Genomic DNA, 24,692 nt, shown 5'->3' with positions numbered 1-24,692 from the left:
CTTTAACTTTTGGCCTCAACACACACACACACACACTTACACTTATACAAAAATGTGCTGCATACTTTGCGGTTGTTTATGCAAATACCTTGACTTCACTTTACACCGTCTACAGTGAAGATTCGACAAAATGTAAATAAAATGATGAAGAAAATAAAGTATATTAAATCGATTTTTCATCACACTTCCTTTTGATGAGTTTGCACTGTAAGTGATTTCGGATGAGATCCAGCATAAGTTTGGACCAAATAGAAATTAACATGACATATCTGAGCTCTGCCTCTTCTTAATGCGCACACACACACACAGTTAAGCGCATGTGACGCAAGGCAAAAGGAAAGACTACCAGGACAACAAAATATGCAAGACAGAACGAAGCGTTGCTGCTGCCAGGACCCGTAGAAAATATGAAAAATGTAAAACAAAAATCTGGCAAAAACTTTTCTAATTTAAAACTGCCAAAAAAAAAAAAAACATACACACCAAAAACAAAGTATGACAGAGAAAACGCGCAGCAAAGGACAGGGTTGCCGACATATTAAGGAATCTGTAAGCAAATCTTTATAATATTTGCATACACTACGAACAAAGAGTTGAACGGATTTTGTGCCATCTTTGTAAAATGTAAACTCCCTAAGAAAAAACTGACAGACTTTCTTTAGCAACATAAAAATACAATCACAAAAAAGTTTTAATCGCTAAATATAATGGCATTTGTTGGCATTTACAGTGTATTAACAGTTCGACATATCTCACAATATTTTGTCTTTCAAGAAAACATCTCCAAACGATGTCTGTTGACAGTGGGTAAAATGAATAACTCTGTCCATGTGCCACTGTGTGTGTGCACATGTTGATGAATGGGCGCGAATGAGGCCAACAACTGAGATATAAACTTTCTAATTTAATGTGGCAACAATCCAGTCAAGATAATTCAAGACAATCCACAAAGATTCCGAATGGCACTTGGAAGACATACACACGAAGCAAACCAAAATAAATGATACTGCAAATTATTTAGACAGCCAACGTGCCGTATGCGCAATGTCTGTTCTGACAATGCATTGCGAACTTATGCCAAATCCTTGTAGCTTTTGTTTTCATTTTCTCTTTTCATGTTTTGTGTGAGAAAAGTCATTTCTTAATTGAAAATTAACGCAAGAGGCAACTTGAACTGACTGGCCACATGGCTTATGAGTGATAATCGCTTCTTAAATCCAAAACAAATGTCGTTTGTAGCTTCTGTAAAATTTTCTAAACAGAAAATTAAAATAATTATATATTTTTATTAATCAAACACAATGTGAGGCCATTGGTCTTGGATAGCAATGTGGGAACCCATTCATTAACATTTTGAAAAACGTTTAAATTTAATATTCAAATTTTATTGATCAACGATTTTGCTTTAGAATCGTTCTAAATTAGTGTTAATAATATTGCTCAATGATTATTTTGTTTTGTTTTTGATTAAAAATCGTTGCAATATTTATTTTGTTAACTGATGTTTGCTTTCTAGGTCAGCACCTGCCTAACAATATCTGGTGGCAGCATAAAGTTATTTTTACGCAAAGGAATCTCGCTCAATTGACGATCGATTGGAGATCTGGTGTCGTATAGCGAGGGTGACTGACATATGATGGCGAATGTGCCAAACACACAGGATAGTGTGAAAAGCCACAGGAAGAAGCGATCCAATACCATGGAAACGAATTTCCAATCCTCAACAATCTGAAATGAAAACAATTGGACAAAAGTCAATTTAATCAATCACGAAATGCCAACGCAATAAAACTTAAAAGCAATAAAAAGCCAGCGAAGACAAATTTAATATCAAAAAAGTTATGATATAATATTTTACAATTGTTTGTTGCACATTTGGGACCTGCATTCAAGTCAAAGCGAGGTAAAGAGCCATAAACAATCATATAAAAGGAGGAAAGAAACCAAAAAGAAATTTTATATATACAATAACAAGGGCCAACAAGGCACTCGCCTCGAGAGCGAACTCAAGGGTTCCCGTCAATAAAAATGGGCAATGGAAAACAAAGCAAAAAAAGAAAAGCTGCCTCTGTGGTACCCACCTCGTTATCCTTGTCGGCATCCTTGATATGCTGCGCAATAAATCTGACCGCACGCAATGCCTGCAGCACTTCGGGTGTTAAGTTGCGCGGTATCACATTGTCGGAATCTGTCAAAGATCCATTCACATTTGCCCACAGGAACAGGAAGAGGAGCGGCAGCCAAAGTAGGATTCGCCAGGGTTCGCAGTCGAAGTCATCCCATGAAATTGCGAAAAATTGAAATAAAATATTGCAATAATAAATAAATTTTTGGGGTGAGTGTTAAGCGCGGAGTGCAGGGAAATGGAAAAGATACCATTGATAGGCCAACCCCCTCTAGGCTATGGGCATTATATGAGTGTGAGTGTGTGTTTTTTGTGTTTGGGTAGAAAATATATTATATGACCTAGGCTAAATCCAGCTAGCCATCTCTTCTCCTGCCAAATGGGCTTTAGCCAAAGCCCTAAGCGTCTCGCCAACAACAAAATAACAAAAACAAATAAAACTTCTGAATTATGACTGACAGTTATCAGTTTATGCCACATATGACAGACTCTAACTGGGACTAAAATAAATTGAGACCAAATTTGATATGCAGATATTACATTTAAATGTCCAATCATTTTTAAAATAACAACACAAAACGCATACGCAACAGAATTTTATTAACAAAGTCATGATGATTGAGGTTTCCCCAACATTTCTCTATTTATTTTAACCAAAATCAATTGTTGAGCAATCAAAACTGTTCCATTAGAACAACAATAGGCAAACAATTGACCATTAGTTTAGCAAACGAACAAACAAATAAACTATCAAGATAAACGAAATGATTTAGATATTGGTTCATCAATTATTTAAAACAATCGTGTGTTAGTGGTTTAAAATACAAATCAATTGTGGGCAGGATATTTTCTTTAAATCTTCAATTGGTGCAAAAATTTTCATTTTATATTTGAAATCTGAGTTGATTGTTGCCCAACACCCGAAACGACATCATCGAAAAGTTCATAAAACTTGCGTTATGTCGATTCTAGCAATTCTTTTGCACGACTTATTTTATTATCCTGTACACACAGAAACACTCACGCACACTCACACATGCACATAAATAACAACAATATAACATCAGACGACGCATATATAGGCAACGCGTAAGCATTATTTGTCAGCAAAGCGTCACATCATCGTCCATCAATATGAAGTATGAAGACCTCATCCACTAGCGTTTGCTTTGGATTTATTATCGTTTCTTGCTTCTTGTTTTTGTTATTTTATTGCATTATTTGCTTATTTTGGCGAACGATTTTTTGGTATTGGGGCAAAATATTTTCCCTTTTAGCGAATGTTCAATACTCACCCACAGAATTCTGCATGCCATTATCATAAGCACCATCTTGGCTATCCTTAAACTCGCTGGGAAAATCGCTAATGCTGTCACTGTGTGTGTGTATAAAAGAAAGTTTGCTTCAGGCATATCAAACCGCATCATTTTGAACTTACCGCACATCTATCTCATTGGTATACCCATTGCTGGGCGTTGTATCATCGTAGTCGGGTAGGGTATATTGAGTACGACGCATCATCATTAGCTTGGGCATAAAGTGCAGGAATAGTTTGCGCACCAACGGCGACATGTTGTGCGTTGAGGGTGATCTAATTTGACCAAATTGGAGCCCATATTTGTTTTGTATCGACTGACTTGCGAGCTTGACTTACCTGAAGTGTATATTTAGCACACAGACCGTTGTCCAGACGGACAGGGACACTAGGATCATGGTAAAGAGTAGATATTTACCCAGCAGTGGCACTGCCAATGAGGTTGGCGGAATAATTTCGGCCAATAGCAAGAAGAACACGGTCAATGACACGAGTATTGAAATACATAACGTAACCTGTCAACGAAATGTTTACACAAAAATTTCTTTCGTCCATGGATCGCAACTAAATGCATATTTTTTTTCAATCCTGGCCCTACAACACTCGCAAGAGCAATAGCAAATAGCAACAGCAAATGTAGCAACAATTAACAAACAACAACAAGGACTTTTTAAATCACAGCACAACACAAAATGTTAGGTTTAGCCAATTACAATTAAGCCAAGACAACGAAACCATAAACCAACAGACAAACTTAATAATTTAACCCGATGATAACAAAAATATACATATAATTTTGAGTGAAATAAATTGGGGGAAAAGAATCACAAATCCCTCCAAAAGTAAACTCATCAATCAACACACTCACGAAACAAGCACACACGCGCACTCACACACACACACACACACACATATACACACACTTTGTCATTTAACTAAAGTTGATACATACGTTTAACATGTCGTATGGGTAATTTTTTGGAACAAGCAATTGTTACGTGTTGTGAAGTTTTTAATGGCCGTTAACGAGCTATATTTTTGATTTATGAAAAATCAACAGAACTATAAGATTCTGTTTATCACTTAAAGAAGAAATCCAAAATGATTTACGTGTTTTGTTTATTTAAACCTCATTGAAGCCTCACAGATGCCTTTATTATGTTCTCTTTTCCTAATGAAGTACTTTATGCTGAATAAAAGAGGAAATCTCTCTACAATTTACTAAAATAAAGTCAAGCAGAACTTTAAAGGAAGTCCAATATTTAATACCTCACTGATCGCATATCATATACTTATGTTTTTTCGTTAACTCTTTACTTATTTCTGATCTCAATAGATGACTCTAACATTTGGAATTTTTGTATTCTTTTGCTGAAGAACATTGAGTCTTAGTCTTAGTAAATCAATTTCTATAAATCTGAAAGATTTCTGAAGGATTTATCTCAGTGAATCAAAACTGTCACCAATTAGTGGTTCTTTATTGTTTTTTGTTTTGTTTTTTTGAACGAGCAAATGAGTGAAACGATTGGAACAAACAACAATGTATTTTCTATGTTAATACTAAAGTCAACGACAAGAATTACGAAAAATTGCACAATAAAAAAAAACCTTGTGGTATGTGCCAGTGTTAGGGAGGTGTTGTTGTTGTGTGAAGTTGTGGGTGTAGCTGATGTCTATGTAATTTTTTGTGTTTTGTTGTGAGCTTTAGAATTTCTGCGAAAAGGTTTTCGATTTGAATTGGTTTTCGAATTTGATTCAACTAAAGTGGGCATTTTTTTGTATGCATTCGATGAGAATTTACGTTATGAGATTTCACTACTCAATACAGCACAAATGATATTGAGAAACGGTTGGTATGTAAAATGTTTTAATATATGTGTGCTGCAATATCTGCTATAGGATATATACGATATATTAAATTTATATCAATAGTTATTAGTTTTTGGGAAAATAATTTAGAAATTTATTAACAAAGAGAGTGAAATAGGGAAAGAGAGATCAGTGAGAGTGAAGGAAAGTGATATACAGAGGGACTGATAGATAGGCAGAGAGAGAGAGAGAGCAAGAAATATAAGTTGAGCTCTAGGAAAAATATAGTTTTCTTTTTAGAATTTTATAGACTCTTCTTTAATGAGTTTCCGATTTTAGTTGAATGCCAATTTACATAGAGTTACAGGAAGATATAGAGAGAGAAAGAGCTCAGCTTTAGAATAAAGAGTGTTAAGTGAAAATCAAAGGTTTTTTATATATATATATTGTGTAATTTGAATAGAATGAATTAAGTGCAATTGGAATATGTTTAAAAGGTTTTATGATTGTGTAAAGGTTTAAAACGTGCATTTCACAAAAATCTACAACATTTAATGAATATTTAAATAATATGAGTAACGAATAATTCGACTAATGTCAGTTAAAACATAGAAATTATGAAAAGGAAATTTTTCTATTTAAAAATAAATTCAAAAATCATTTAAGTGATGCTTCATAGGTAAAAGCCAAGAATATTTCGGAAGAAAACCCTCAAAAGTAGAACTAAAATTGTATTTAATTGAAATTATGTTCTCAGCCGTGAACTATTAAAGTTATTTTAAATACTGAAATTATTTTGAAAATAAACAAATATTATCCCTAATCAACTGTTTTACTCTTTGAAGGAACTTAAAAGCGAAACTGACACCATGATTGAATTGCTTCAATCACATAAAAAACAGTTCTTTGAGAGAAGCCAACATTAATCGAAAAATAACTTGAAATTGTTTTAAAAAACATAAACAACAAAAACATCATGCCTCTACCAAATAAGTGATAGTGAATTTCTGTTACCTTTTCGCCCGAATCGCTGGGCAGATAGAATACCAACACCGTGAGAAATGTTAAAGCCACACAGGGAACTATCAGATTGACAGTGTAAAACAAAGTCTTACGACGCATAGTTAATTTGAAGGTAATATCTAATCAATGTGAGGAAAAGTCTAATGTATAAGTTTCCCTTGTTTGTCCTTTGTTTTCGTTAACTTACCTGAAAACGGTTCCAATGTATCGGGATAATATTCTTCATTCTTTGTAGCCGGAACTTCAAGTATATCCCATTCCACAGACAGATAGAATTCGGTTAAATCAATGCCCACTTGTACCAGATTGCTGCCAGGCACCTAAAAGATAAAGGGAAGTTTTGTCAGTTTTTTAAATAAGAGTTAATTTTCTTTCCACCGCTCTCTCCATACTTGATCCAAATGCTTTAAGTCTACTTGTGCGCCATTGTAGGTCCATGAACCAAATTTCATGAAGCAAATTTGCTCATCATAGGGAAAATATTCAACATTCATTTCGCAAGATGACTTGTAAATTGCCGGAGGTTCCCAAAATACTTCACCCGTATACTTAAGGGTGGCCTTGGTCATTAAAGTCACCTAAAAAACAAAGAAAACATTTAAAAATATTAGGGCTAACATTTTTAAATGAAGCAAAGAGGACTCTGTCCACTCGGTTACCTCGTAGTTACCATCCCAATTGTTGTAGAGCACAATGTCGGGTACCCAAATATGCTCAGAGGGTACATAAAGCTGCTCCACACCACCATATTCCTCTGGATCCCAGCGTAACTTATAGTCGAACCAACGCTGTAGAAAATTTTCCTCTTTTAATCAAAATCCACTCCATCATCAATTAGAAACAGAACTCACCTGTTTGACCCATAAATTGGTGGTCATCACCTGATTTTTCAAATTCACCTCAATTAACTGAGACAATTTCAAACCCAGCCATACTGTTAAGGTTTCTGTATTATTGACCACTGGTCGTATGAGACGATTATAGTTGCTCAATAGATCATCATAGAGACGCTTGGTATCCGGATTGGCCTCAAAACTTATGGGGGCTAGAAGGGGGAAAGTACCAAAACATATTATCAGCTGTTTTGCCTAAAATCCCAAACAAATGTCAGCGCATGCGAAAAGAAGCAAGGGAAAGAGAGTAAAGGCATTTTCTCTCTCTCACTGTCATTTTGAGGGCGCAGCATCCTTTATGGTATCGAAATTTTCACAGAAAATTTGTGGAAATAGAAAATAAACAAATTTTTCATTAGATTACCCGTTGAATTTGCCAAAGGCAATAACAAAAAAGCACATAACAAACTCCAAAATAACATTTTTAATTCCGATTTGCAATTAATTTGCTTTCTTTTGTGCTTTATTTTAAAATAATTTCGTTCATTTTGTCAGTTAGAAGAACCTTTCACACCGAAATCTCAAGCCAAACTAAAGTCAAAGAGAGATGCTGAGCTGTCAAATGCAATGAGAGATAAACTTCGCAAGGAAAGAAGCAAGTAAGAAGTTTTGCGGCCTGAATAATTTCTTTTCATTATTGAAACCAATACTCGGTGATTGAAGAATTTTTCTAATAATTAATCTTTTATGGGCTTTGAAAACTCAGAAACTTATTTTAAACTATTCTAAGGATCACTACGTTTGAAAACTGTCATGCTAAAATTTTAATAAACAATCTTTAATTGACTTTAAAATGAACACGAACTAACCACCTTAGCCAATACACCAACCACATAGGTTAGTTAGGTTCCACAACCGCTTCAACCCCCTTTAATTCGAGGGTTGACTGTAACGTTGACAACCAGAAGCAAAACAAAAACAAAGTTATGAAAAATTAGAGCAAACATTTCGATTTCACTTGAGTTCTATTAAGTAGCTTCTGGGTATAAGAATTCATTGTTTTTTGTTGTTGTATTTCGCCATGGGCTATCAGGATAAGACCACAGATTTTCCACAAATGGTTCGTGAGGCTGGATTCAAGTTGCGTCAATATCGCGATGGTCCTTTAGACTGGCGACTAATGGGTAAGCTTGCAATTGAAACAATAAAAAAAATGAAGTAATTACCCTTACCCCCTGATAGGTTCGTATGAAACGGAACGCATTTTGCGAGAACAAAATTTCGAGCTAGTGGACAAGGCATTGACTCATCTATCCGAAGCCCCATTAGGCACTGTACTGGAGACGCATATTCTAGATAGTGGGATAGCCAAGTATTTTGTAATGTCCCAATACGCTATACAATATCTACTTTGTTGCCGCACTTATCTTGATGAGTTGGTTGTGGATTTGCGAGAGGCTCATTCGTTAGCTCAGATAGATATAGCTAATCTGCGAAAGTCACTCACAGATTCCAATCATGAGGTTGTGCAATTACACAAAAAGATTACCCAAATCGAAACGATACGAGAAATTGTCTATCCGTGTCACCTGTGCACGAAGAATTTCATAAGCAATGAATCCTTAAATATACACATAGGACGCAAACATCGTGTGGGATCGCCACCTAGTCAAAGTCAATCCGGTGGGGCTAAGGAGAAGGACAAGGGCCGAGATAATGATATGCAATTGATTAACACCATTAAAATGGAGTTAGAGATCAAGCAATTAAAAGAGCGTGTTAATGCTGCCGAACGTAATATCAAAGAGCGAGGATCAAAGCGTTTGGGAGGCACAAGTACAACTGCTGATAGTTCAAGTCCTCGGATGGATCAGCGCACTGTGGGCATCCAAAGCAATCTGGTTGAAGAAAAGGAGAAGGAAGACATCAAAAGTGAGATGACCGAACTAGATTCTAGCTCGGAACGAAAAGAGCAACTTCATGGACTGGCAGACAAATTGCAACATTTCGAGGCCTGGCAAATGCAATTAAATCAGAGCAATGAGCAGTTTGTTCAGGTAGTTCAATTTGCTATTTTTTCCTTTCCCTTTTACTTATTACTTCCTTTTTGCTTACGCAGGACATTAATAAAAAACTGGAGTATCTCAGTCATGCCCTTGAGCAAAATAAACAAACTGTTACAACTGATACGGCGAGTCCATCCACAGAAGAGCGTTTAGTCACTCCACGGATAGAGGATTTGGAGCGCATCCTAACGGAAAAAGTCACTGAAATCGGCAAGGTCAGTGCCAATAAACTAGAAGAGGTCGTTCATCATCTGGAAATGGGCTACAAGGATAAGCTAGATGCCCTCGAACGTGAACTGAAGCAAATTAATACAAGACGTTTATCAAACGAACCAGAAACTAAGCCAGAACCCGTTGCATCAGTAACGAATGTCTCTAAAATACCCAAACCTATTGGTAACCGTAGAGAGAACAGCCTCGAGCACATTAAAAATCAGGTGGAACAAGAATTTGTTGAGAAAAAACGAGATGATGACACCTTTTCCATTGAGGAGCTCCCAAAACCTTCAGTAACTCAAGTTCAAGTTCATGTTAATGAAGCAAAGCAGCCAATCGTTGAAAATTCAACCCCCAATCAATCGAACAAAGAAATTGAGCAAGCTAGCGATTCTACAGACATCAGCGAAAGCCTAAGCCATGAAGAAGATGACAAGGCAGAGGAACAGAGTCCCAGCGAGGAAGATAGCGAAGTTTTGACCTCTGATCAAGAGTCTTTTGAGGAAGTACTGAAGAAGCCGTCGCCAATTATTAAAGCTGCCATTAAGACGAGGTAAGTAATCAAATCAATTGTATAATCAAACACCTATATTTATTATTCCTAATAGTCCTCCAAAACCTATGACTCGTAAGGACATGCGAAAGCTTGTTAATCGCAAACTTAGCTCTCATGGATTTGATATGAAATCAAAACAAATTTCCCACACGTCAATGAAAAAACTAAACATGGAGTTGGCTGAGAACCGCAACAAACTGAAATTGGTAAGAAAATTGGTTAACAGAAGAATTATTTATAACTTACATCGTCTACAGCAATATCCAAATTTCTATGCCACTCGGAACCGGATACGTAAATTTGTTGAGAAACTCTGTTCCGCCAAATTGCCCCAACATGCTGAAGTTCTATTAAAGCACAAGACGCCGCTACAACCGATTGAAGTGCCCAAAGGAAGAACGAAGAACCAACGAGTCACAACAGATAAAGACGATTTGGAAGAACAACCAGATCAAAAGGAAGACAGTGCATCGTCTAGTAGTCGCAGCTCCAGTCCTCAGCGACAAGTATCGCACGACTTTAAGGCCCATCTCGATCAGATTCTGGTAAAGCCAGCAGCAGCAATAGCTTCCAAGTCCTCTTTAAGTGGCAGCGGTAATTCTAATCTCAATCCAAATATTCGACCGGTGCCGCTGCCTAGAAAACGGGTAATGTTCAATACTTTAAGCAGTGGAAAGAGTTTTAATGAACACGACGAGAATTAAAAGAATAAAAACTTACCCAACTTTAAATAATGATTAGGACGTCTGAACGCATAGTAACAAATTCTTGGTCGTCTCCATCTTTTTGTATTCATTTATGTTCCTTGATATACCGTTTAGTGCGATTCAGATTTTCATTTTTCATACATTTTGAGACAATTTAGAGCGTGGCCAACAAATTGTTCAGTAATTAAATGAATACCAAATTGTACAGATCGTCCATTGAATTGCAAGTTAAATTAATACTTTTTAATACCATCTGCAAGTGTTTAACAAAATCAAAATAATCAGTGCTGAAAAGCTTCGCTCCCGCCATACGGTCAATTCGCCCAGCCAAAATGAATTCGCCCAGTGGTAGTTTTGCTCCGCCAAAATGAATGACTCGCCTTTGGACTTCGATTTCGTGAACATTTTACTATCGATATACTGATTTCAAAAATATCGATAGTAAAGGGACTCAAGTTACTTTGTATGTTTTCTGGGTTGCCTTGCTTCGCGGTGGGAGGCCATCGATAGTCCGCAGGTTAAATAATGCTGTCGACATATGTATCATCACTAGTTGTTGTTGTGTTGTTTTTGTTTTCCAGGTAAGTGGTTGCAAGGTCCGTCGTCCATCGAAAATTGCGTTTTTAACAATTTAAAAATTCCAGCAACTGTTTACGACTACGAAAAGGACGATCTAATCGATTTAATTAGAAAAAAAACACAGATGAACGAGTGAAAAGATGAGAAGGATGTCCCACTAATACAAGTACATACAGGTTGGAAGGCAGAAAAATTTTGCTCTCTGTCTGTCCCTCTTTTTCTGTCGCTCTTGTTCGGTGTTCTCTCTCTGTGGCCATCTCGCTCACTTGCTCGCATAGGAAAAGCAATATCTGAAGAAAAAAACTCTCACCCCCCAATAACAGTAGCAAAATAAACACAGATAAGAGAACAGACGGAATAAACGAATTGAAAAAGCAGGTGGCAAGGGAAAATCATGTCCGATATCATGAACATCGACAGCATTATCTCCCGTCTGCTGGAGGGTAAGTGTTTTTAACAGAATTATTCCTGGGCCAGAGCCCCCTTCTATGAATAACTTTTGTTTGTCTTCTTCTTCCATAGTGCGCGGAGCACGTCCTGGTAAAAATGTGCAACTGTCAGAGAGCGAAATACGCAGTTTATGCCTAAAATCTCGCGAAATATTTCTGTCACAACCCATTCTATTGGAACTGGAGGCTCCATTAAAGATATGTGGTGACATCCATGGGCAATACTATGATCTCTTGCGTCTCTTCGAGTATGGCGGTTTCCCACCCGAATCCAATTATCTATTTCTAGGAGATTATGTGGATCGTGGCAAGCAATCTCTGGAAACAATTTGCCTACTTCTGGCCTATAAAATCAAATATTCCGAAAATTTCTTTTTGTTACGCGGTAATCATGAGTGCGCCAGCATTAATCGCATCTACGGGTGAGTGAGCTTTACACCTACTAGGCCACTAGGTCTTGTTTTATCTGTCTCGGTGGCCGTGTGCAGTAATTAATTAATTATATGATTTTTCAGGTTCTATGATGAATGCAAACGTCGTTACACCATTAAATTGTGGAAAACATTTACGGATTGTTTTAATTGTCTGCCCGTTGCGGCAATTGTCGACGAGAAGATCTTTTGCTGTCACGGTGGCTTGAGCCCGGATCTCTCATCGATGGAGCAAATTAGACGCATTATGCGTCCCACAGATGTACCCGATCAAGGTCTGTTGTGTGATCTGTTGTGGTCAGATCCCGACAAGGATACCATGGGTTGGGGCGAAAATGATCGTGGTGTAAGCTTTACATTTGGAGCAGAGGTGAGCAAAGCTGACATCATAGCCTCCTGAGAATAATATGCAAATGATTTGTTGTTTCAGGTTGTGGGTAAATTTCTACAAAAGCACGAATTTGATCTTATCTGTCGTGCGCATCAGGTGGTTGAAGATGGTTACGAGTTCTTTGCCAAACGTCAGTTAGTTACGCTATTCTCAGCGCCCAACTATTGTGGAGAATTTGATAATGCGGGTGAGTTAATCATTATCGGTCATCAGTTGCAATTGTGTGGGTGGATGCATGTATGGGGCATGATCTATTCGAATAAACAAATGCCATGTGGACTTGAGACTCAACTCTTAATCTCAAAATGTGAATGATAACCCTTTTGCGCCCTTGACTCGCCACTGACTAATAATGAGATAATCGTATCACCTATATCTTTCTCTCAAATTGTTGTTTACAGGTGCCATGATGTCCGTGGACGACACATTAATGTGCTCATTTCAGATATTGAAACCCGCCGATAAGCGACGATTTGTATATCCCAATTTCGGTAGCTCAGGGCGTCCCTTAACACCGCCCCGAGGTGCCAACAATAAAAACAAGAAAAAGTAAACCGTTAAAAACGCACAAGAGCAAGAAAAAAAAACAGCTAATAGTAAACGGCCACATATACACAAAAACACACACATACACAAATGAAAAACCAATTGAAAAGCGCAAAAAAGAATAACTAAGTAATGAAAAATGTTTGTTTTTATCGAATATTGTGTAATCGAATCGTGAGCAACGTTATATATATATATATATATATACATATTATATATATGGGTATATAAATCTATACAAATTAGCCTATTTTGAAAAAAGAAAATGAAAAGAAACACAAAAATTGAGACACTTTAGTTCAAACTAATTGTAGTGTTAAACACTGCATAAGCATGAATAATAACTTATCCTAATGTATTAATTTTATTTTATTTGTTATAGTCTCTTTTGCCCCTCACCCACACCTCGCCCCTTCCTTGCGCAATATATACATAGACACACACACAGACCCACACAGCAACAAAAAACAAAAAAAAACTGACAATTGGATAGAGTTGTAGGTGCAAAAAGTATACGCACCACGTTTTTGTATTTTCATTTCTTTTGCATTTGCACAGCATTTGTATTATTATTAATTTATGCTTTTAAATATTGTTTTCAAACCGTCATTTTTATACAATTTTTAAATCTGGAAATGCTTTTATTCAAGAATGTGTGAGTCTCTTAGTACATATTACATATGTATTTAAACAAAACAGAAAACTAAAAAAAAAAAAAAAAAACATATAGCACGATTTATTTATAAATGATTATATTTTTTTATCAAATTTTTATTTCTCGAAAATTCTTGAATTGCAATTTTTAAATGTTTAACTTAGTTTTAAATCTAAATTAATAAAAAATACAGAAAGCAATCTTAGTTGCAACAGGTCAATAAGTTTGAATTGTTTACACCAAAAATATGAAAATAAATAACACCAACAAATATTATTGTGTATGATTTTGTTCTAATTTTGTAACTTTTTCAACAATTATGCAAGTACACTAAAAAGAAAAAACACTTAATATAATTGAACAAGTGCACAAACTTTTAATTGACACTGTGTGACTGAGCTGTTTGACTTGACGTCAGTGGCAGATAAGGTTACACATTCTATTTGTCTCTCATTTAAGAAAAAAATAATAAACGAAAAAGGAAAATTTAATTAATTTATTGTAAACACAGACACCCTCGAAACACCCGCATCATGTACACACACACACACACACACACACAAAAGATGTGTGTAAAAAGATGTATTAATCTACATTCTCAGTGCTCAAATGGCGTACCAAGGTTCAAGTATTAATCTAACAGTAACAGATTTCCCCAATCCCACCCCACAACCCCAAAACAAAATGGTTTCGTTTCGTATACAATTCTCACCCCACCACCCACAATCATGACATGGATGACACACACACCCATACACACAGAATCGTAATATTCCTCTCTAGTAATCTGTTCAATGTTGTAACGAATTTCGCGTAATTTCTACGTCAAATATTTACAAATGGAAAATATCAGAGATCAATATGACATTGGCTGTTTTTTTCTAACAACAAATATAAAGACACACTCCAACATTATATCATTATATCGTAAATCGGAATACATTAATGAACAAATTAATAAATTAATTAAAAAAAGAAAACAACTCATTCTAAATGTTGAAAGAAAGATTAAAAACAAATGAAAAACAACCAAATAAATGTCAAAGCAAATATGCATAAATTAAAAAAGAAAAAACACATAAATGGCAAAATGCAACAAAAACAAAAAAAAAAAAAACACAATGATGAAAGCACTTGTAACAAAATAGCACTGTTTTATTAAAAAGAAAAAGTGAAATACATAATTAGCAATAAAAATTCTTCACTTGACTCTGGTTTCATTTCTCAAGGCAAAATCTATTAAATTCTGATTCAAGATATTTTATAGATGGTAAGTAATTTCACAAGTGACATCTAAAATGTTAACTTTAATTATTTCCTAATCTAATCAGAGGAAATGGTATAAGTTATTCTTTCCTTGTTTTAATTTTGGCTTTTGATAAACTTTGCTCTATTCTAGTTCTCTCAGATTAAAATATATGAATAATCAATCAAGAAAAAATGCAGTTTTTTTTAAAAAGTTTTTTATTATGTCTTAATAAATTAATAAATTTTCAATAGCAATTGTATCTTAGGGCACAGCTTTTCTCCAATGGAGCGCATGTTAGCCTCGATCCAACTCCTCCATCGACATCTTGTGCTTCTCTTTGTAATTGCCATTGTAATAGCTTTTGACGCCAGGCATATGGGGCTGTTGTTGTTGGCTCCGTCAACTTGGCTTGCTGCCTACTTATGTTGGCCTTATTCTTTTGCCACTTATTGGTATCTAGTTTATCGTAGGCCTGTTGTAAGCGCAATTCATCTTGACGCTTCTCGCTAAAGCAATCCATTGCATTCGACAGACGAAATTGCTGAAGTGAACGCAGCTGATGCAGTCCATCATTCATATCTGATTTAGATTTAGACGTCAGCACACTGGGAGTGGGGCTGCGACCCTGACACTGACCTTGGTTCAGAGTCATTGGCAAACGATTAGCGACGCAGGCGCTTTGCTCATAGAGACGACGATTGTCGGTATACTGTGTATTTATTCCTTCGCTCAGCTCCTCCCGCTCCCAGCCCCAGGTCAAGACCTTATTGCGGCTTTGTTGCCGTTGTTGCTGTTGGATGGGGGACGAACTGCAACTGCAACTGGAGCAATGACTCACAACTGAGTTACGACGGCTATAATTCGGGCTTAAGTCACTCCTGGAGTGGCCCAGGCCCAGGCCCGTTTTCAAGCTGGGTTTCTTCACAAATTGCGTAGTGGGCAGATGCTGAGAGCTCTGTCTAGATGGTGCGCATGATGATGCCAGCGAGTGTACATCACTGCGTCCATTAGATTTGTGGCCTCTGCAGTAGCACATCGACATTCTGCTGCTGTATGGTTGTCGTTTGTCTTTTTGGTTCTTTTTTTGGAGCTCTTTGCGTTGCGTGCTCATAGAATGTTAGGAGCTAACTGAACGACTCACTAAGTGATTGTTAAGGAGAGTGGGGAGGGGCAACCGGTTTACACATATGTATGTATGTATGCCCAGCTAATACCTCCTAGTACCTCCTACTCGATAGTTCATACCGTTAGCCATTAGCCGGCTTGTTTCTCACATTGGTTTTTTGTTTATATTTGAACAACAATTGCAACAGTTTCCATAGACACACACATATGTGTGTATGACGAAAGGTCCTTGAGCAGCGCGATAACGAAAGACTTAGGCAACGAACGCGATTTACCGCAGGTGGTGGTTGATTTCGTGTTTCTTGCTAGTTTGGCTTTGGATTAGAACTAATTGCTTTCGATGTTAAAGTTGTTATGGGCAACGTTTTTATGTGTGGCAACTATTTTACTATTCCAAATGGGAATTGCGCAATTGAACCGAACCACCTCCAAATTACTTTAGAAGGAATCGGGTTTTGTCTTAGCAAATGTTTGCTTCCGGATCTATTTTAAAAACTTGAATAGATTTTGAATTAGGACTTTTATATTAAGCATTTCGTCTTTAATCAAAGTAAAGAAATCTTTTTAGTGTTTCATCGACCAAGATTGACTTCAATGGGTAATCATTTAATTACCGATTATATGTTAATGCTAAGTCATTCATGAGGAACTGAACAAAATAAACTAAAAAACACGCCCTAATAATGAAACAAGTCAATATTATTATTGCCCTGAACAATAAATACATAGGAAAACCCTTCAATTATGTAAATATATATTAAATAAAGTTCAATGAACCGCAACGCAAAGCGGAAACGAAAGGGCATTACAGGGTTGCCATCTGTTGCCAAAAGAAATCCTCCCAAGACTGTTCCCACGTTCAACTAACCAATATTGATGATAATGCATTTCGTTCGCCTAGGCGGACTGTTTTTATGGGCCAAAGCTCCGTATCGCACATTCTCTGTTTGTGTATGAGTGCAAAGCTTTATCTCGCATGCCGAAGCTTAGTATAAAAACTCAAACTCTTAAACCATCCCGCGTATATTGTGATAAGCTGTGCTAGTGCTGTGAGTGCGTGGTGTGAGTCCAATTGGAGAGCCCTGTGTATGGAAACTGGATATAGATTACCACATACTAGCCATAGCCACATCCGATTTCTGATCGGAAAAAGAGAAACATACTAAAACACTAAAAGTATGTCAAAACTTTGGGCAACTTTTGCATCGTTACTTCAGCTTCAGCTGTTAATTGTAACCGTTGCGCAGGCACCAGATTTGCGTAAGTAGTGCAAAAACCGAAAATAAATAGAGAAGAAACCAAAAAGACAATCGAAAATCCATTTAATCCATCCATCCATTTTAAGTGCAATTGGCAAAGTATTTATGGTTAAAACGTGATCGATTTGCTCTATGGTTGGTTATTTTTATTATGTTTTAATGTTTGTTTTTATATTTGGACTGTCCTAAGGCCTGAAGGTCAACGCTCCATGTAAAAAATGAATATTTTCTAAACATAATGTCATTGGCTATGGCCTGTCTGTCTACAAGGGGGTAAAACGATGCATGACATAAAAAACCTGCAAAGAAGCACAAATTGTTATGCAATTGCAAATGTTAAACGAAATTGAAACTGAAACAGGTTGGCTCTCGGTTTTGAGGAGGTGCAACGAGTTTTGTTTTCTTTACTTTCTTATTTTGAACATTAGTTTCCGCTTTCAGTTGCCCCACATTAGGCAACACATTAGGTTAGGAGAGCTAGGAAAAGTTCACTTCTTCCCGTTTTAACGGATTGAATCACAACATCTCAAAACTGAAATACATATATCTTCCTATGCCTCAGTTTTTAATTGGTTATATTTTCAAACAGTTTTGCAAACGTCTTTGGTTTATTTTTTGTTATTGAAACTTGAAATGGATTAATTGCTGGAATGTGGACTTGAACTAATATACATACACAAGATGCTAATATTGCCGTAGGTCATGGAATGCCTTATAAACAAAAGACTTTTAAACAAAACCATCTTATACATTAATTCAGACGCGCTTCAACTTGACATTGAGACATACAAAACTTTGCTTTGTTATTGTTATTAATCAAGAAACAAGTTTTCGGTTTCTGTGGCCAACGAACTCTGGCCCAATTGCAGGCTCCGGGACTTGGTTAACTTCCGCAAGCCAAGTTTTCAATGTCATGACTAAGAGTTTTTTTGTTTTTGGTTTTTTGGTATTACTTATTATTCACAGCCGAAGGTTTTCCCAAATGTAAACGAGATGCCAACTTTGACAAATGTCTGGTAGATGCAGTTAATGTCGCCATACAACTATTAAAACCCGGTGAGTTTTGACCAAAATCTTTCCATGTGATCATTTATGACAAAACAAAAAAAAAAATGGTATGCTTTTGGGGGCGTCAGGTAATAAGGAATTCGGCATTCCGCCGCTAGAGCCGCTTACCGTGAAGAAACTTGTTATAGATGCCGGCAATGCGCCAATAACGTTGCGCCAAACCTTGAAGAATGTGAAGGTGCACGACATGATCTCGACCAGCAAGATTCAGCGGTATAGGTAAAGTCTAATTTACGCATTTACATGATTAATCATAGACGCTCATCTTCCAAATACCTATCTATCTTTCATTCCCTCGTGCAGAACTGATTTGAATAAACATTTGATTATCTGTGATAGTAAAACGGATCGCATTGAAATGATTGGCGACTATGAAATGTCTGGACGCATTTTACTTTTGCCGATTACAGGTACTGGTAGAGCGAATATCACTTTGGTTAATACCAAAATCGAGCATCGTTTAATTGGCGAACCATACGAGAAGGACGGAGTGAAGTATATGCGCTTGAAGGAATATCGTGTATCATTCGATCCTAAGCGAGTGTATTTGAAATTTGAGAATTTATTCAATGACAAAACCCTGTCGGAGGGAATGAATCGTTTTCTAAATGAAAACTGGGAAGTTGTTTTTAATGAACTGAAAGTTGGTTATGCCAAAAGTTTTGGAATTATTTTCCGAGAACTGTCAAATAAATTATTTGAAAAAGTTCCGTTCGATAGCATATTTTTAAGTTAATCATGAATTATCTGTTCAAATTATTTATGTGATAGTGATTAAAAAATAAAGTACAATACAATACATCTGATCCGGCAGACGTTGTTCTGTTCTTGAAACATTTTTCATATCTAATTTTTATGGCAAAGGGTCAAAACTTGGTACCCCTAGTAGACTTAAGTAAATGGTTTGAAAGTAAACAAAATTCAGATTATTTTAATCATGCAATGACTGCCTATATTCTTTAAACTGTAAATTGTTAAATCCCCTTGAACACATATATATAATTTGATCAATGTTGGTCCAATTTTTTAGGGTTAGCTTAGTCACACATAATGGTAATATACTAATACAGCGAGTTGGTTCAATGAGGTTATCATACACACGTTCTATGAGGAAAAATATACACTAGCTTTTGTGATTCATTTTTGAATATATATTGATTACCGCCAATGTAATCGGCTTTGCCTATCGTTATCGTTCTTATCGCACAATCGACGGGCCTTAGCACTTCGACTCTCCCTTAGAATTTTCGACACAGCCTTCGCACTTCGACAAATATGGTGTGACCACATTTGGTGTGTTTTGGTAGGGTATCGTTAAGTGAGTTGTATTTTTTAGACGGAGGGGTCAGCTGTTTTGCTAGAACGAGACGCCAATAGTCTCACTTAGAAGAGCGTCAGTTTATCGATTGCATGCGATTAGTTATCGAGAATTTATTTGTTCGATTCTTTCGATTTTTCCTTTTTTTTTTTTTAACACTTTCCATTGCATTTGAATTGCCATGAAAATGGTGACAAAGGAGGGCACCGTGCCCGAGACCAAGTACCAGAAGTTGGCCACTGAATACTCAAAGGTTGGTGACCTCAATTCGGGCGAGCCAGCAACAGTTTTATTTGCTTTACGCCCACATTTTCTGCTTTATCTAATTAAATCAAAATTTTAATTCCACTTCCGTTGACGTTGTGCAGTTGCGTTCCCAAGCGAAAGTGCTGAAGCAGGCGGTTCTTGATGAGCAGGCAAAGGAGGGCAGCCTACGGGAGCAACTGCAGCAGTATGCTACCTCACTGCGTCGCACTGAGCAGGAGGTGGACTCCCTGGGTTTTCGCAACAAGCAATTGGAATCACGAGTCTCACAACTGCAGCAGGAGATATCCGGGCATGAACAGCAACAGAATCAGCAGCAGCGTAACAAGGGATCTTTAAGACGTGGCTTATTGGGAGGCAACAAAGCTGAGGCTCCCATAGAAGTTGAAGTGGCAACAACAGCAAACGAGCCGCTTTTATTTGAGGAGCTGCAAAAGAAAATAATGGAAAACGCCCAGCTGACATCATTGGTGGGTCATAACAGATGAGTTAGTGTAACAGCTATTAACGCTTTGTTTCTTCGCAGATTGACGACAAGCAGCGGGACTTGCTGCTACATACGGAACGCATTGCTAGCCTGGAGCAAAAGCTGGAGAAGCGCATTGGTGATCAAAATGAACTTGAGAAACGTTTGCGTAGAGAAGTGGAGCAACTGCAACATAGGAATAATGAATTGGAAACAAAACTAGTGGATGCAGCCAGCATGGTGAGTACCCTCTACTAAAAAGCAACAATTTCATTTCTCTACATGTTTTCTCTCAGCTGGGAAGTGAAGATGCGTTAAGTGCCACTGGTAGCGATAACACACCTCAACACAATCTCCAGCAGCAGCATCCCACATTGATTTCCAGCCAGCTTTCAACCGAGGAACGGATTGCAATGTTGGAAAAAGAAGTTGCCCATTGGCGCGCCCAATATGAAGTGGCCAAGCTTCAACAGAACCTCAACTCGAATAAGGATCTCAGTCTGGCAAATTGTAGCACATCTGCTGCAGGTGTCACAGTTAAACCAATGGGCGAAGGAGCTCCGTCTGGGCAAGATTCTGCGGATCCTTTGGCAAAGGAACAATTGATATACAACTTATTTAGTAGAAAATATGAAGATATACTTCGACTTAAGGCCCAATCGGAGTCTCGACAACGTTCCTTTGAATTGGAATCAATGCATTTGCAAAATTGCCTAGAAAATGCAACTCAAGAACTCAAGTCTAAGGATGAGCAATTGGCCAGCTTAGGAGGGGCTTTACAAATGCTAGAAGAAGAATTGGTAAGACATAAAAGTGCCTCTCTTTAAGCTTACATTTATTATTTTCTTTATCTTAAGACTACCACACGCCTCAACTATGAAGAACAGATCAGTGTCCTGACGGAGCAAGTGATAAGCCTCAGCGATCAGTTGGCGGCCAGTAAATGATTATCGTAATTGCATCTTCTCCTGCCCCGCTTTAATGTAAATTATTGTAAACTTAAAACAAAAAGAAAGCAAAACTCTTAACTCTCTATGTATATATAACAATACATATATGATATATATCCATCTATATATATATATATTAACATATATGTTTTTGTGTGTGTATTAAATATTTCACTAAAGTTTAACAACAAGTACTAGTAAATTTTTATAGTTTAATTGAGAACGAAGTGCCACAGGAGCACCCCTGCTCGGCCAGCGGATTGGCTATCATACGAAATCCGGCTCGAATCAACTCGCTGTGATAGTCCACAGTCGCTCCATTGCAATAGTCCAACGAGATGGTATCAATCACCACTTTGGCATTGTCCTCCCCGAATTGGCGATCATCGTCATTGAGCTTCGAGTCCAAGTCGAATTTATATTGAAATCCAGAACAGCCTCCGCCCTCGACAGTCACGCGTAGAAAAGAGCCATCTGTACAGATTTCACGTAAACGTTTCAAGCAACTCTCGCTGACTTGGATCTGCTGGTTCTCTGCAGGCTTAGATGAAGCGGTAGCCAATTGTCGTATTGGATTTGCAGCTCTCATTAAAGACCTGAAACAAGGCGGACAGTTTAGTTGTTATCCAAAGTATCTTGCTTATTCGTGGCTACTTACCCTGGCTTGGCAAACTGACGTAATATATATGCCATTTTAAAATCTAAGAAATTTCAACAATTTATTTCGCGTCGCGTAATCCAAAACAAATGTCAGCTGTTACCTTCTATTTATCGAATTATCGATAAGAAAATCGAGACAAAAATAGCGGTTGGACGTTGGATAGGTTTGTACTCATTTGTTTGACGTTAAAGTGGGTTTTTTAAATTTTTGTTTTCAAACAGATCCTTTTTTTCTAGTCTGAGTTGGCATTGAAGATTAAAGACCTAAACTGAAGTTTATACTTATAAAATGTTCAGTTTCCATATATCCATAGACCAGATCCATTGTACAAAATTTTCAGTTCACAAAAACCATCCAAAATTTTTCTCTTTTCGGGATAAATAATTAAGTAACAATACCGAAATGAAGTCCGCCTTACAGTTTGTCGGATGCCTCGCCCAAAGCCTTAACAAGTTAAGTCGTGGCTCATCATGGCTGACTCCGGGATCTCTGCAAGAAGAGGCTCGTGCGATTTCGCAGCTCGTCAAGTCGCCTAGGAATTATAGTTCCGATTGGACAACAAAGGAGTGGCCAGCAAAGAAAATTGATGTAACAACTTCCAGAGATAGAGATGATCCAGGTAGAGACAAGAGGGGAAAGAAACAGGGTCGGGATCCACCTGCCCGCATCCAGCGTCAAAATGAGCTGAAGCGTTCAGCCAAAGAGCTGCGTAAATCGCGGCGCGGTGCTAGTGCACCTCGTACAGAATCTCATCCGAGGGCGTCATCGGATGCAGAGCGATACAGTAATAAAGCAAAGGCGAAACACGAGGCTCCATACTGGCATTCCTGGTCTCCTTGTATCCGAAAGTTTTATCAAGAGGACGGGGAGGTGGTGGAGTTTAAAGAGTATCCCAGAAAGCCATCGAAATAAAATAGAACGGTGCAGTTTCTCTCAAACTCTGAAGATACAATGAAAATTCGCTATATATATAATATATATATATGTATATAGAATAGAATATATTTCAACTCAATTCAGGACACTTAACAAAATGCAGGTTTATTTCTTGACCACTTGAATGACATCCTCATCGGCCATCACATGGGCTATGCCCACGCGTTGTGGTGAGTACTTTGTGGATGTGCCCCAGACCAGGGCATATTTAAATTGAGCAGCCAAAGTGCGATGAATGGCATGGCAAACATGCTCCACGCTGACGCCCTACAAGGAGAGTGTACAATGGGATTACAATTTGTTGAAACATTGATTAGCTATGTATTTTGTTTACCTTTCTCAAAATTAATCCATCGTCAAAGTCGGGCGGTGCTCCTGGCTTCTTAGTATAGACTCGTATCAATTGTAATGCTTCCCACAGCGCCTCCAGCATGTAGTCCAAATTTAATTTCATGTTACAACTAACCACAATGGAGTGGGGCTGCCGTGCCAGTCGGTCAACCTCCTCGATTGATATCTGATCGATCTTATTGTACACATACAAACATGGCAGATAAACACGATTCGCAGTCACCACATCGATAAACTCATCCTCCGTGCAATCCTCTCGAAATAGAACCTCCGCATTAAAGATTTTAAAAGAATGAAGAATCATTTGAACCATTTTCTCACTGCACCGAGTAAGAGCGCAGGTGGCATTAAAACTCAATCCGCCGCCTTTCTTTTGCTTAAAATAGATGTTGGGCTTCCGTTTGTTCAAACGAATGCCCACTGATTCCAACTCTCGCTCCAGCAGCTCACGGTGAACATTGGGCTTTGTGGCATCCAACATCATTAGCACCAAATCTGCTGTGCGCGCTACAGCAATGACCTGACAATTGGAAGTTGGTCTTGAATTTCTACCTTATTTTTTAAATCGTGTGTTTATATTACCTGACGACCACGACCCTTGCCCTGAGCGGCTCCTTCTATGATACCCGGCAAGTCGAGCAGTTGTATATTGGCCCCCTGATACTCAATGACTCCCGGTATGCAGGTTAAAGTGGTAAACTCGTAGTTGGCTAAATGGAATATTGTTAAATACTCTCACTTGTGGAATTTGATTTCATCCTTTACTCACCTGCTTCCGATTCTGTTTTAGTTAGTGTGGACAACATTGTGGATTTACCAACAGAGGGGAAACCTATGAGGGCCACTCGGGCATCTCCACTTTTGAGCACATCGAATCCTTCGCCCTTTTCACCTTTCTTCGAAGGCTCTAGCAACTGACTCCGATATTTGGCTAACTTGGCCTTTAGCAAACCCAAATGGTATTCGGTAGCTAAACAAAAGGAGAAATCATGAGTGCAAATCCTAACCTAATTGCCAGCAATGCGAATTCCAAAGCTAATGCGAGACGCCGCAAAGTCTGCCGGCAGCCGCACCCCTTTCCTTGGCCACAAGACTCACCCTTGTTCTTCTGTGTGCGTGCTATCTCGCGCTCGATTTCAGCAATCTTCTCTAGAATACCCATGGTGCTGATGTTTGGGTGGCATTAAGCTAACAACAACAAAAGTTAAAATATTTAATATTAACACCAGCAGAGTTGTCAGCACGCGGTGGTGGGCAGCATTTATTTCGCCGGCTACAACTCTAGCGTGCTAGTGATGGAATTCCTCATGGAGCTGCCTTCTTTTAAAACAATCGAAACTCGAA

The 24,692-nt window shown here is 37.8% G+C and overlaps 8 protein-coding genes across 10 annotated transcripts; 4 read left to right on the top strand and 4 right to left on the bottom strand.

The window, feature by feature from the left end:
• Positions 1-1,363: 1,363 nt before the first annotated feature.
• On the bottom strand, positions 1,364-10,852 carry nAChRbeta2 (nicotinic acetylcholine receptor beta2). Of its 3 annotated transcripts, XM_068301322.1 has the most exons (12): positions 10,664-10,852; positions 10,190-10,579; positions 7,124-7,317; positions 6,932-7,060; positions 6,665-6,850; positions 6,460-6,592; positions 6,264-6,391; positions 3,780-3,955; positions 3,564-3,716; positions 3,421-3,500; positions 2,082-2,188; positions 1,364-1,728 (listed from the first exon to the last, which is right to left on the bottom strand). In XM_068301322.1, the coding sequence occupies exons 3-12, from the start codon at positions 7,148-7,150 to the stop codon at positions 1,513-1,515; spliced, it is 1,335 nt and encodes a 444-aa protein (XP_068157423.1). In that variant the 5' UTR covers positions 7,151-7,317; positions 10,190-10,579; positions 10,664-10,852; the 3' UTR covers positions 1,364-1,512. The 3 variants fall into 3 exon arrangements, 2 of the variants coding, with proteins under 2 accessions (XP_068157423.1, XP_068157422.1); XM_068301321.1 differs by lacking the exons at positions 10,190-10,579; positions 10,664-10,852 and adding an exon at positions 7,530-7,684; XR_011033586.1 differs by lacking the exons at positions 1,364-1,728; positions 2,082-2,188; positions 3,421-3,500; ... (1 more) ...; positions 10,190-10,579; positions 10,664-10,852 and adding an exon at positions 7,530-7,684 and having other exon boundaries at positions 3,577-3,716.
• DZIP1 (DAZ interacting zinc finger protein 1) lies at positions 8,025-10,812 on the top strand. Its single transcript, XM_068301319.1, has 5 exons — positions 8,025-8,289; positions 8,348-9,162; positions 9,225-9,940; positions 9,996-10,149; positions 10,201-10,812. The coding sequence occupies exons 1-5, from the start codon at positions 8,187-8,189 to the stop codon at positions 10,645-10,647; spliced, it is 2,235 nt and encodes a 744-aa protein (XP_068157420.1). The 5' UTR covers positions 8,025-8,186; the 3' UTR covers positions 10,648-10,812.
• A 357-nt stretch (positions 10,853-11,209) lies between the features above and the next one.
• On the top strand, positions 11,210-13,972 carry Pp1alpha-96A (Protein phosphatase 1alpha at 96A). The gene is made up of 6 exons (XM_068301324.1): positions 11,210-11,231; positions 11,295-11,672; positions 11,752-12,100; positions 12,194-12,479; positions 12,540-12,687; positions 12,902-13,972. Exons 2-6 carry the CDS (start codon positions 11,624-11,626, stop codon positions 13,051-13,053), a joined length of 984 nt encoding a protein of 327 aa, XP_068157425.1. The 5' UTR covers positions 11,210-11,231; positions 11,295-11,623; the 3' UTR covers positions 13,054-13,972.
• A 1,184-nt stretch (positions 13,973-15,156) lies between these two features.
• LOC137585523 (uncharacterized) lies at positions 15,157-16,165 on the bottom strand. The gene has a single exon (XM_068301325.1). The coding sequence runs from the start codon at positions 16,059-16,061 to the stop codon at positions 15,195-15,197; it is 867 nt and encodes a 288-aa protein (XP_068157426.1). The 5' UTR covers positions 16,062-16,165; the 3' UTR covers positions 15,157-15,194.
• A 960-nt stretch (positions 16,166-17,125) lies between these two features.
• Jhbp12 (Juvenile hormone binding protein 12) lies at positions 17,126-19,208 on the top strand. The gene is made up of 4 exons (XM_068300376.1): positions 17,126-17,335; positions 18,301-18,390; positions 18,471-18,621; positions 18,706-19,208. The coding sequence occupies exons 1-4, from the start codon at positions 17,254-17,256 to the stop codon at positions 19,136-19,138; spliced, it is 756 nt and encodes a 251-aa protein (XP_068156477.1). The 5' UTR covers positions 17,126-17,253; the 3' UTR covers positions 19,139-19,208.
• A 602-nt stretch (positions 19,209-19,810) lies between these two features.
• LOC137584177 (protein phosphatase 1 regulatory subunit 21) lies at positions 19,811-21,591 on the top strand. The gene is made up of 5 exons (XM_068299436.1): positions 19,811-19,973; positions 20,089-20,454; positions 20,511-20,690; positions 20,747-21,250; positions 21,308-21,591. The coding sequence occupies exons 1-5, from the start codon at positions 19,902-19,904 to the stop codon at positions 21,395-21,397; spliced, it is 1,212 nt and encodes a 403-aa protein (XP_068155537.1). The 5' UTR covers positions 19,811-19,901; the 3' UTR covers positions 21,398-21,591.
• LOC137584179 (iron-sulfur cluster assembly 2 homolog, mitochondrial) lies at positions 21,268-22,191 on the bottom strand. Its single transcript, XM_068299439.1, has 2 exons — positions 22,059-22,191; positions 21,268-21,996 (listed from the first exon to the last, which is right to left on the bottom strand). The coding sequence occupies exons 1-2, from the start codon at positions 22,091-22,093 to the stop codon at positions 21,606-21,608; spliced, it is 426 nt and encodes a 141-aa protein (XP_068155540.1). The 5' UTR covers positions 22,094-22,191; the 3' UTR covers positions 21,268-21,605.
• An 839-nt stretch (positions 22,192-23,030) lies between these two features.
• LOC137584178 (developmentally-regulated GTP-binding protein 2) lies at positions 23,031-24,608 on the bottom strand. Its single transcript, XM_068299437.1, has 5 exons — positions 24,447-24,608; positions 24,118-24,318; positions 23,931-24,058; positions 23,332-23,868; positions 23,031-23,264 (listed from the first exon to the last, which is right to left on the bottom strand). The coding sequence occupies exons 1-5, from the start codon at positions 24,508-24,510 to the stop codon at positions 23,103-23,105; spliced, it is 1,092 nt and encodes a 363-aa protein (XP_068155538.1). The 5' UTR covers positions 24,511-24,608; the 3' UTR covers positions 23,031-23,102.
• Positions 24,609-24,692: the final 84 nt, after the last annotated feature.

This window comes from Drosophila tropicalis, unplaced genomic scaffold, assembly GCF_018151085.1.
Source record: "Drosophila tropicalis isolate 14030-0801.00 unplaced genomic scaffold, ASM1815108v1 contig_878, whole genome shotgun sequence".
NCBI lineage: Eukaryota > Metazoa > Arthropoda > Insecta > Diptera > Drosophilidae > Drosophila > Drosophila tropicalis.
This window is presented reverse-complemented; position numbering and strand designations above follow the sequence as displayed.